This window comes from Peromyscus maniculatus, chromosome 4 (genome assembly GCF_049852395.1).
Source record: "Peromyscus maniculatus bairdii isolate BWxNUB_F1_BW_parent chromosome 4, HU_Pman_BW_mat_3.1, whole genome shotgun sequence".
In the NCBI taxonomy this organism is placed as follows: domain Eukaryota; kingdom Metazoa; phylum Chordata; class Mammalia; order Rodentia; family Cricetidae; genus Peromyscus; species Peromyscus maniculatus.
Window position 1 is genome coordinate 58153103 of NC_134855.1, and position 12861 is coordinate 58165963.

The 12861-nt window shown below is 39.3% G+C and overlaps 1 protein-coding gene across 2 annotated transcripts in view; it reads left to right on the forward strand.

Annotated features, from left to right (window-relative positions):
- The first annotated feature begins 1698 nt into the window (after positions 1-1698).
- The window catches only part of Dnajc10 (DnaJ heat shock protein family (Hsp40) member C10), a 39164-nt gene continuing 28001 nt past the window's right edge, over positions 1699-12861 (forward strand). Inside the window, exons 1-7 of one of the 2 annotated variants that reach the window (XM_006997455.4) lie at positions 1699-2090; positions 3493-3842; positions 5191-5353; positions 7164-7214; positions 11053-11135; positions 11387-11518; positions 11969-12062. In XM_006997455.4, coding sequence (XP_006997517.2) covers positions 3639-3842; positions 5191-5353; positions 7164-7214; positions 11053-11135; positions 11387-11518; positions 11969-12062 — 727 coding nt within the window. In that variant the 5' untranslated portion in view covers positions 1699-2090; positions 3493-3638. The remainder of the gene's footprint in view (positions 2091-3492; positions 3843-5190; positions 5354-7163; positions 7215-11052; positions 11136-11386; positions 11519-11968; positions 12063-12861) is intronic. The other variant, XM_042275552.2, reaches the window with a different exon arrangement.

Here is a 12861-nt window from a genome sequence, read left to right on the forward strand (position 1 = left end):
ACTAGAAAAATATTTCCCATTAACAGAGTCTAAAGCACTAGTGTGCTAGATGGGGGAAAAAGCTCTTGACTACATCCTTCTATGAAGACTTAATGATGATTGGATAGACAGGAATCTGGTGTTTGTGGATTAGACAATAATAATGTGTTGACACTAACTTCCTGGTTTTAAAGGTTGTGCTTATAAAGGGAAGTAGCCCATCTATGAGAAAATATACACTAGTTTTGGGAGGTAATGGGAGAAATCAACTTACTCCCCAATTAGTGAGAAAAACAAAGTTATTTTTACTACACACTTAATTTTTGTAACTTTGAGATCATTTCCAAATTTAAGCAAAGTCATCATTATATAATAATAGTTCATAAAACTCTTCTTCAGCTTCCCATTGGGAAAAGGGAATTTTTTAAACTATTTAAAGTGAGCTGCAAGATGTTGGGTGGTCTTGACTACTTATCAGTTTTATTTTATTGACTCTTTTGACTTGCTGTAGTCTGTGGTCCTTTTTGTTGCAACATTTTTCCTTCCTAATTATGGATCTTTTTAATAACTAACCGGCTGATGTATCTCTCCATTATCCAATTTCTTGGGGGCAGTTAGTCTTTGCTCACTTTACCAGCGAGATGTATCCTAGAGATGAGAAAATGGTTTACATATTGCTTTAAAACTGCCTGTTGTCTTCTCACTGCCCTCCCTTTTCTAAGCTTTTGTCCTTTGTATTCTCCCTTCAGTGGTCGCTAAATGATCTAAAATGCCACTTCAGTTCCTCACTTTAAAGTCTTACGAAGCTTCCTTTCACCTAAAAGATAAAGTCTGAATGTATTCACTATGGTAACAAAAACCTACTATCTAGCTTTTACTTAATTCTTCAGTTTTCTGTTTTGCTTTTAAATTTATTCTAAGCAGTTTTGGTTCAGAATGGCATAATGATTATCATCACAGACCCCAGAACTTGATTGCTTAGGTATGATTCTCATTTTCCTCAATTTTTAGTTACCCAGTCACCCTCGACTTTGAAATGTATATAATAGTCAGCCGTATCTCGCAAGATTATTTGGAGAACTGAGTTAATGCGTGTGTACTTAGGCCAGTTCCTGGTACATGTCAACAGCTGTCACTTCGGGCTGCTTCTAATATTTCTGCCTTTTGTTCATGATACTTCCTCTTCTTTCCTTTAATTTATTGGTTTTGCATTAGACCCTAAAGTCATAAAATTATTAGCTGACATCTGGTTTACTATCCGAAGACCCATTACCAATTTCTACTTATTCCAAATTACGACCATCAGCTTCAGTCGTTTCCTCTTTCAGGGATTTTAAGTGTAGCTATTTCAATGGTCAAAGTGCGATGACTCTAGAAATGCAGTTTCTGTACCAAATCGAGTAGATGGGAGAGGAGAAATAACTCCGTCAGAAGAACGATTCAGAAACCCAGAAAACCTGTAGAATGCTCACTGTTTGCTGATACACACAATTGTAAATAATTTTATTTCTAGGAAGGGTATTTTTTTTGTTTTGTTACTTTGTTTTGTTGTGTTTTGTTTTGCAATTATTCTGTCCAGTCCCTTGCAAACGGGGTCAGGTCAGGCGAGTTCTCCACTTTCCGCCAAATCTGCCTTTTCCGCGAGACCCACCCCGGCACCAAACCTCCAGACAGGATTCGCAAAGCCGGATCCTTCTTCCCGGGTTTCCCCGTCGCCCTGGCAACGAGACCGGAAGGGGCGGGCTCTACGGCCTTCCTTCCGCCAGCGGCTAGGCTCGGCCGCAGAACCGCTGTGGGCCGCGGCGGGTGCCTCCCTCCTCTCCGGGTAGGAGCGGGAGCCGCAGCCGCGGCCGCGCAGAAGGCCACGTCAACCTAAACCGGCCCGCCCGCCCGCCCCACCCGGCCGGCCGCTGTCCTACCGACTCCCCCCTCCCCTCCCTACCCCACCCTCCACGCCGTTCCCACAATGCCGCGCGCCAGGCCCCGCCCCGCCGGCGCGACCCGAGCGGCGGTGTTGCTGCGGTGCGCGCTTGCAGCCGCCGGCGTCCGGTCCTGCCGGCTCCCGGGTTCGGCGGCCTAAGGATGGGGCAGTAGCTGCGGACGCCGAGGAGGTGGGCGCGGGCCGGCTCCACGCACCGCAGGGGCTTCGGGGAGGGAGGGCGGGCGCCGTCCGCATCCCACCGCCTCCGCGCCGCAGCCATTGTGTCGGGTCCTCGCCTCCCGCACCGCCCCGGCCACCCCACCTCGGCCGGCCACCTTCTGCTCGCACCTCTTCCTCGGGTCTCTTCGCCCGGGTCCGACCTGGGACCTGGGACGCACGCTGGCCAGCCCCTGTTCCCCCCTGCCCTGTCCTTCCCCTCTCCCCGATCCCGCTCTTGGAGAGATGGCAGCATCCATCCTTAACATTGCCTTTACCTTCAGCCTCCTCACCGGCCCTGGGCTGTTCTGTGACCCACGCTGCGGAGGGCCACCCTAAGCCAAGGGACACCTTATCCCAAATTCCTGACTGAGATTTGGTCTTCATTTGTTTTCCTGTCTGATAGTTGGCAGACTGGAGATTTCTGATTTTTCTATCACTATCATTTACAAAGGTATATTTTGGGGGGGGGGAGGTGCGGGGGACGAAAAGGAGGGGTTAGAAGTGAGGTGTGAGGCCCGTTCACGGGTAAGGAATTTTTAGAAACGTATTTGGACTTAAATGAAGAGAATTGAAATTGAGGATGGTAGGAAAGTTAGGTCACACACACACCGAGCATTTTAAGATCTTAAAGTATACTAGTTTAGCTGTGAGGTGAAATTCTGGGGTTTTATCCTTCACAGGCAAGCATGCCTGGTTCTCTTGTTTCTTTCCCTAGTTTTGTTTATTTCAGACATGAGTTTTACAGAAAAATTGCACCGATTTGCAACTATTACCCCCCCCTTTTTTTTTTTATAAAACAATTTCTTCTCTCAGTGCAAACACTTTAGAAGACTTGGGGTGACCTGCTTTGTAACTTACCTAATTTTATACTGTCATTCTTAAGTTACTACGTAAAAGGTACAAACCCCTTGGAAAAGCTTTATGCTTCCTTTTATTTCCCGGAAAGACATCCTCTACAAATGAGATTAGATTAAAAATAAAGTTGAACAGCTTTTGAGATGGAGAAGGAGCTAAAAGAGAAGAGGCATTAGAAAAGGGTAGTGAGCCGGGAGAGGAAGGAAGCACTCCTTGTCCTTATCCTGGTGTGGTGCCCCGCTGGTCACCGCTGGTCAGAACCTTTCTGTGTAAGTACGCTTATGTGTTTCTAGCTAGCTACCAGCACTCATCACCCTTTTCCTGCTCTCTAGAATGATTTAACAAATATGCCTACCTGAATAGAGAGGCAAGGGGGGGTTGCTTCTAAAGGGTAGGACTCAGGGCCATTCACGACGTGACCTCAATGGAGATTGTATTGCTGACTGTGTCACTTGGCAAATTATGTTAGAGCCATTTAGTTTGAAAGTATTTCTAACTGCCTGGTTTGCTCTCTTTAGGTTAACCTTTGGGGGCTGTGTTCTGTGATGCTTGATTGACCCTTGAAGTAATGTGGACAGAGGTTCTCAAATGTGTGTATTATAACCACCGGACCCAGCATTGTATCTTAATGTTCACTTAAAGAAGAACTGGCATAAGAAAGAGAATGGGAGTCTGGTTAAACAAAGATGACTTTATCAGGGACTTGAAGAGGATCAGTCTCTGTCTTCTGATACTGTATGTGGTTGTGGTAGTGGGCACGGATCAGAATTTTTACAGTTTACTTGGAGTGTCTAAAACTGCAAGCAGTAGAGAAATAAGACAAGCCTTTAAGAAATTAGCACTGAAGTTACATCCTGATAAAAACCCGGTAGGTGAAATTTCTTTTTCGGTATCAGCTTATTTTACTATGTCTTGATACTTATTTAGTTATTTTTCAATAAGCACTTGAAATGCTTAAGAATAATGTCAAAAATTATATTTGGCAACTGGAGGAAGAGCATTTGCCTGACATGCACAAGGTTCAAGGTTTGATTCCCCGCCACCTGAAACTAATAGTTCACCTGTCATACTAAAACCAGAAGCAAAGTGCAGTGATTTTGTCAAAATCAAATGCAGTTACCTCTTCTCTATAAACTGATTTCCAACAGAAGACATAAGGATGTTAACTCCAAGCCTTGTCTTTGAAACAGTGTTCATATTAACAATAGAGACAAATATTCCCTTACAACTCAAAAGAGTCTTACAGAATTGACAGTAGTAGCTAATCACAGTGTGATTTAACTTTCACTGTTATTTTCCATACACAGTTCAAACTTTTGACTTAGAAACTTACAAATTAAAACTTGAGAGCTCCAAATGTATTTCAGTTTGTAACGATTTGATTGTGTACCCAAGAGTCTTTAAAAACAAATTTGTTTTGAATTTTATGGTATTTAAATTTTTTTATTAATTTTTAGCTTATCATGAATGAGGACATGATGGAGATAATTTTGTAGGTAGAAAACTTTATATAAATGAGGTCATTTTATCCTAACTACATAAAGCTGAACATCATAAACTCTTAGTTGGTTATCTTTCCCAAAATATTATATTTAGGGATTTGTTGTTTTTCAAGTTTTTGTTTTAAAATTTCTAGGTGTGATTTACAGAAGCCAATTCTATGAAACAGTAAAACAGTAACATTTTTCAGTCCAGTTTTGAATTGTTATTCTGGTATTATTTCTTATTTAATAAACTGGTAGATTGAAAGATACACTTTATGGTTGGCCTCAAATGGGAAAATGGCATGCATACCTATTTATCCTTGTTACAAAAGTAACACATTTTAAAGTAAAGACTTCAAGAGTCCATTAGGTTTTTTTCTTAGTGGCTTTTTTTTTTCTCACCAATTTTAGAAGGGAATTACCAATCTTTATCCATTTTTCATCTTATTTGGAAACTTTATACAGTAACGAGAAACTGGTTGCCAGAACTGTCAAACTTTTGAATAGTGCATTCTGATTTCCCTTACTTAGGCTTCTTCTGAAATTATGCTTCCTTAGAAATACTTCCTGATTTCATCTTGATGATTCATGTCATATTGGACTGCCCTTTTTTTTTTTTTTTTTCTGTTGATATCTAGTATTCAGAAATCTGGGATCAGTTAAATCTGTATTTCTGAAGAGATTCAGATTGTATATTTGAAATAACTGGTGTGTCTTAATATTTTTTAACAGAATAACCCAAATGCACATGGTGATTTTTTAAAAATAAATAGAGCATATGAAGTACTCAAAGATGAAGATCTACGGAAAAAGTATGACAAGTATGGAGAAAAGGGACTTGAAGATAATCAAGGAGGCCAATATGAGAGCTGGAGCTACTACCGTTACGATTTCGGTAAGGCGCATGCTCCTCGTGAGAGCTGTCCTGTCTCCTCCCTCCCTGTGCTGGGATTTGAACTGTCTTCAGACCCAAGTTTATTTTTTAATACAAGTAAAAAAAAAAAAGTTAGTTTTGTTCTGCTGTTTAATTTATATATATATAGTTCATATATGTCACTTTGAGTAGCTCTCTTTAATTTACTCTGAAGTTGAGTTGAAAAGGTAAGTCAGTTGGTATATAGAAATTACTGTACATATATGAAAGTGTATTGGTCAGATTATGCTTAATACTTTCATATATGGTTCCTCTTAACTTAGCAATGTGTTTTGTGCTGTATATTACATTAGAAGTTAAATATTGAAGCCTTTCAAAACTTTGAAGAGCATGAAGAGTATGTTCCAACAAAAGCTAAACTTTCTTGTAAGCGTAATGGTAGCTTGTCTGATAGAAACACTGTCCTCCTGGCGCGGCACCTTTGTTGATCCTGGTTTTACATGTTGACAGGGGTAGACAAGGAAAGCCAGAAGAGAGGGAGACACAAAAGAAGGGGAAGGAGGAAGTAAAGACAGTCGCATCACAGCCAGTGTTTCCTGTTATCACTAGTTTGCTTCAAATGCAGACCAAGAACTGGTGTTGCTTTTTTATTAGACTAAAGAAAGTAGTTTAAATTTATTTCTATAGTGTGCTCAAGACTTGATATACTTTTGAAAATAATGTATTCCCTACAGACTTTCACCAGCCAGACCTGGCTTACTACTTGCTTACAAAGAAAATTTTATTAGAATACAGTTCTGCTCATTTGCTACATATTATCTATTACTTCTGTAAGACTTTAAGGGTAGAATTGAGTATTTGTGTTTAAAAACAAAACCAAAGAAACCCCATAAAAACTGTGCCCTATAATCCCCTATAAAGTCCCAAATATTTACAAGTGGCCTTTGTAGAAAAAGTTTGTTATCTGTTGGTGCTATATATCCATTGTAAATGTTACTTGGGTGTTTTAGGTAGCAATGAGAATTTTCCCACATTGAGTTTGACCACAGTAAATAAAACTTTTATTCACTACTAAATATGTGCCTCTGCAAATCTTATAATCATTGGATTTTAAGCAATATAACATTTTAAAGTGATAACATGTAGTAAACACTTAATCTGAATGAGTTCTGTAGTTTAATAATTAATGTAACTTTCTGTGGTTTTGATATTGTAGCATGTCATCTTTAGGAGGAGTTAGGTGAAGGATACATAAGAATTTGTGCTGTTTTTGCAACTTCTAGTGAGTTTGTGGTTATTTTTAAAAAGTAGCAAAACAAGGGGGTTGGAGAGATGACTTAGCAGTTAAGAGCACTAGCTGCTCTTCCAGAGGACCTGGGTTCAATTTCTAACACGCATATGGCAGCTCATGACTTGTCTGTAACTCCAGTTCCAAGGGATCTGACACCCTCATATAGACTTATATTCGGGTAAAACACCAGTGCACATGAAATAGAAGTAAATAATGTGTTTTGAAAAGTAGCAAGACACAGAGGTTTCATATGGGAAATAAAGGAGGTGATTAGGAACCTCTTCATACATCCCATTAAGTGATTAGGAGCCTTACCTATTCTGTGATAGGACTTATCAAGTCATTATCAGTCTTGAAATGAGTCATCAGTAGTGATAATTACTGTTGGTTTTTCTTTTAATTTGATGTGTATTGTTCAAGTTTGAAATTCAGTATAACTGATTTTTTATACCTAAGGCAAACATGAATAATATTTTATGTGGTGATTTATTTTTATGAAGAAATTTTAATTGTATGATTTTTATCCACTTTTAAAATTAGGTATTTACGATGATGATCCTGAAATCATAACATTAGAAAGAAGAGAATTTGGTAAGTTTATGGACATATGACTTCCTGAAAATAGTGCAAATCACGTCTCTTACCCAAAACTCATAAGTCTAAATGTAATCAAAAGTTAGAAATTGTTCAGATTTTTAAAAAGGAACATGATGTATATGGTATATTAAACTATTCAGAAAAGCATGTGGACCATTGTTTCAAAATAAAAACACCAGTATAGGCTAGATCAGTGGTTCTCAACCTGTGGGTCATGGCCCCCTTAGGGAGTTGATGGCTCTTTTCACAGGGGTCACCTCAGACCATCTGCACATCAGATACTTACATTATAATTTATAACTAGAAAAATTACAGTTATGAAATAGAAACAAAAATAATTTTTGGTTGGGATCACCACAACGTGAGGAACTCTATTAAAGGGTCACAGCATTAGGAAGGTTAAGAACTATTGGGCTAGAGAGATGGCTCAGTGGTTAAAAGCACTTTTGCTCTTGAAAAGACCTGTTTTCAATTCCCAGCACCCACATGGTATCTCTCAACCATGTTTTAAGGAATTCGACACTTTCTCCTGACCTCTACAGGCATCATGCACCCATGTGGTGCACATGCAGGTGAAACTATGTGTATACATAAAATAAAATTCTAGAAACACTAATACTTCTTAGTGTTTAACAAAATGCCTAAGTATGAATACCAAGTAAAAATAGAAATAATATGCAGTTCAGGTTTAGAGTCCATGTTATTTTGCTACATACTTGCAACAACAGAAAAAGTGCAGTTTCCATCTTTGAGATAAGTGTGGTTATTGTGGAAGCAGATTTAATTTTATATGTGACTTATGTGAAAATTCCCTACTCCATTCCCATTGCATTTTAGGGCATTAGAAAAATCAGATTAGAATCTTCTACCTCCACCTTTCTATAGCTATAATAATTTTTTTCTACTTCATGTACATGTGTGTGATATGTTTATGTGTGTGCCTGTCTCTGGGAGGGGATTTGGGGGGGGTGTGCGTGCATGCATGCATGTGCCACTGAAGTTGAACCGAGGGCCTTAAGTTTGCTAGGCAAGTACTCTACCTCTTCTGTTCTACTTCAAAACAGTAAGTTGTGCTCAGAAAAGTTCCAGTTTTCTTTTGCTATGTTATGATAACATTTAATTTAGAAAACTAAAAATGCTAATTGCAAAAAAGATATGCTTCTTTTGTGTTATTATAAAAGATGTGGTACAGTTACTAGATTTCTAAGTAGAGTCCTTTCTATGCAGGAATGCCTTTTGTTCTCTAAATTTTATTATAGGTGACTTCTGGTATAAATGGTAGCTAACTATTTAATATAGTGCCATTTTAAGTTGTGTATATGAACACTTCAACATCTTTCCTACAAAAGAAATAGGGGAATTTGGTTTATCGCTCGATAACACTAATACCTATATCACAGACTGTATGTGGTTAGGTAGCGCCATAGCTTCTCCTATGTGGTTCTGACTCTGACTCATCTCTAAGTGTTTTGTGAAGCAGTGTGGTTAGAAAACAGGAAACTTTCATATAGAATCAGAACTAAACCAAATCTGCAACTGGCTGCTCTGTGAGACCACCTAGAATGAGACTTTACTAAGTTTTATATTGCAGATGAGTTTATACATTTTCAGACGTCATTGTGTAAAAAAGACCTCCTAATTAGGTCACTTAGAACCCCATATGGTAGTTTTAAATTCAGCCATGAAACCTTAGCAATAATTCAGAGATAGTTAACTAAAACTACACTGTTCTTCATGCAAGTAGACTAAGATAAGATGATCCTGACACTTCAGTTCAAGAAGCATAGAGATCTTGGGCCATAGTGGCGCACGCCTTTAATCCTAGCACTCGGGAGGCAGAGGCAGGAGGATCTCTGTGAGTTCGAGGCCAGCCTGGTCTACAGAGTGAGATCCAGTACAGGCACCAAAACTACACAGAGAAACCCTGTCCCGAAAAACCAAAAAAGCGGAGAGAAGATGACAAATGTGGGTTATAGAACTAATTTGTGTTTGGACAAATGTCACCAGTGGGCTTGCTTGTGAGTTTCTGTTGCCATTTTTTTCTATTGGTTTGAGTTATTTCATCTTTCCATAAATAATTATAGGGTCATTTTTAAGTGAGTTCTGGGGAGAGTCCTCAGCACACTGAAATGAGCTCCGTTCTGATAGAACAAAATAATGCAGATGCTGTGTTGTGGTCATGCCCCAGTTCATCTCTATTTGTAGAACCCTTCTTCTGTACCTTATGTCCTTTTATCTTTCTAGCTGATTAATCCATTGAAGTCTCTGCCCAGTTCCTTGCCTCTCAAGCATCTCTTTTGCTAGTGGCCAGCACTGGCTCTGATTTCCACCTTCCCATATATTGACATTGGGGTGCTTTACACCTCTCTGAGGTTTTCAACATGGGTCTCTTATATTTTGTCCAGTTTTCCAGTTGTTGTTAGTACTGGGAAATTTAGTCCAAATTACATAGTTCACTTTTACCAGGAAAGGAACCCCAAATATCCGACTGAATACAGAAAGGACAAAAGTAGTTAGTAAGCTCTGATTTCAAAGCTGTAATGTTGTCATCTTTTCTTAAAAAGGAATCACATTTTCTATTAAGCGTAAGCACATTGTCTTTTTATATGTCACAGTACTATAGTATATCAGTTGTGATCAAGTTCTAGGTTGTATTTGAAAGGTAGAAAACACCTCACCAAATAAGGCTACAGTTGAAGCATTCTTTTGAAAACGGCTCAGGAAAGAGGAACTCAAGACAGTACTGCATTTTCTGTACCAATAGAAGCTATTGTACAGATATTAATAGATAGTCTGGTTCTGTGATTTAAAAGAAATTTGCATTTTTAAATATATACTTACTCTGTTTTAGGTTACTGAGTTATATAAAAGCATTTCATTGTACTATCTTACTGCACTCTTAAAAATACTTTTGGTCCATGAGCCGGGCGATGGTGGCGCACGCCTTTAATCCCAGCACTCGGGAGGCAGAGCCAGGCGGATCTCTGTGAGTTCGAGGCCAGCCTGGGCTACCAAGTGAGTCCCAGGAAAGGCGCAAAGCTACACAGAGAAACCCTGTCTCGAAAAAACCAAAAAAAAAAAAAAAATACTTTTGGTCCAGCACAGTGGCCTACCCTGTGACCCCAGCTACATGGGAAGCTGAGGCAGAATGACTAGGAGTCAATAAGTGAAATGAAAATGTATTTTTAATCTTACTACTCAGTAGGCAGTGCAAACTGAACAATACTTATAGCAAAGATTAGAAGTGTTTATGACTCAAGGATACACACAGCACTAGATACTCCATCACATGTGTTTATAACTGATAAGATGATCGCTTTTTCTATTTCAGTTTTCATTAACTCTATTGATAAAGATTTTTCCCTGAATTAATACTGGTTGCCGGCCTAAGCCAACATGCCATGTCTCCTGAGTCAGTTTCCGCATCTGTGACCGGCACTGGCCTCACACAGGTCCTTGCTGCTGGTGGTAGAAGAGCTTTCGTCTCAGCTCGGGCTCTCCGCTATAGCTCTCAGGTGCACAGAATGCCATAAGCCCTGGCTGTCACCTGATGGGCTACCCCATATGTGGTTCACGACCACAGTTTCCCTGCAGGGCAGCTGCTTATTCAAGCCTACGCTTAGGAGGGGGTTGTACGAGTTATATGGACTCGACATTTGAGAAGCAGCACTACTGCTTACAGGAAAAACCACAGGAAATAAGCTCACTATGGAATATTTAGGACTGGTGGTTTTTTTGTTTTTTTTTTTTTTCATTCTGGTCTTAGCAAAACCATTTGTGATTAAAATGTGCTTTAACCTTTAATAAATCGTTGTGTTCTATGTGCTTTCAGATGCTGCTGTTAATTCTGGAGAACTGTGGTTTGTAAACTTTTACTCCCCTGGATGCTCACATTGCCACGATTTAGCCCCCACTGTACGTATGTTTAATGTCCCAGCTATTAAAGCCTTTTTATAGTTGATGTATTATTTGGCTTCCTTTTTTTCTTTTAATAATTTGTTGGAAATTATTTGTATTAGTCAATGTAGCCATCAGATCATTATCAAATACATTTTCCCATAGGTTTTATTTAGTAAGACTTCCCTCCTTTAAGATTATGTAGAGTGAAGTATGTTCAAAAGAAGAAACGTTACCAGAGAAATGCTTGTTTTCTTTTTCTATCATAGTGGAGAGAATTTGCTAAAGAAGTGGATGGATTACTTCGGATTGGAGCTGTCAACTGTGGCGATGATCGGATGCTTTGCCGAATGAAAGGAGTCAACAGTTACCCCAGCCTCTTCATCTTTAGGTCTGGAATGGTAAGGGATGTTTCCACTTTTAAGACTTTATAACAAGTGAAGTACTAGAGAAAACACGATGTAAACTTTTAGACTGCTTCTTGCTTTTTCTTATTTTAGGAGGTAATGTATAATAAACATTTTGTATTCTTTGTGAAACTTCTCAGGGCCATCAGTTTCTGCATTACAGGATATTTAATGCAGATTACAACGTATTTTAGGTGCTGCCTCATGAGATAGAAGGCTCTAACATCTTTCTTTTCCCCAATTTCCAATAATGAAACTGAAGCTAAAATTGTTACCAATGGTATTAAAAGCAGTATTCTATACGATCTGTACTGTTGGGGTTCTCCAAGTATCATTTGTAAATACATTGTGTTGTTAAAAAGTAGAACTTCCAGCATTATTCAAAATGGTAAACTGGTAGAGTTTTAAAATGAAAAAGTAAAAGATGTTTATGTAAACCAACAGGCTGCAGTGAAATATAATGGAGACCGGTCAAAAGAGAGCTTAGTGAACTTCGCCATGCAGCATGTCAGGAGCACAGCGACAGAGTTGTCGACGGGTAATGATTTTCCTCATTTGCTTGCTTCTCAGGGATGGTTTGAATTCACAATGATAGTTTTACATTTGGGTCATAATAATGAAGAATTGAAGTATCTTTCTGTGCTTCTTAGAAAGGAATTGTCCTTGCTGTGGTTCCTGCTGACCTGTACACTGAACAGGCTAGTTCTGTTTGCATAGACTAATAGAGTTCAGGTGTAGAGGGGTGTGAGCTGGGAGGTCAGGGCTTCCTTTAATACTACTGACTCTCAGCACTGCATTGTTGATGCCATGGCTACAGGCAGAAAGTTCATTTCAAGTTCACAAACACTTCAAATGATAGCTTTTAATTCATCCAATGAAGTATTCATGAGACAGAGTTCCTAGCTAGAGGGATGCCTTATTCATTCATTCTGCACCAACTATGTGTTAGAAACTGTGTTGAACACTGTATTTGTAGTAATAGAGTATATGTAATCCCAGCCATCAGCAGCTTCACTTCAGTGAGCAGGATACCAGTGAACAACTGAAATGCGGTCCAGTAGCTTTTATGATTAGAAGTCAAGCATAGAGAAGCATAAAGGTGTGAAGCAACCCAATTGAAGAAAAGAGGAGAGGTTAGAATGTGCTTCTTTACAGAAAATGCAAGTAATTTCTTATATGATCAAGTAGGAAGGCTTCAGAGAGCACTGGGCATTTGGGAATTAGCAGTTCTTGACAAATCTCAAAGACAGCAATGGAGTGGGTGGGTGGGGCTTGTGTGGGAAGAACATGGCTGGCCAATAGTTAGGCAAAGCTCAGGTCATAAGAGGCATGACTTA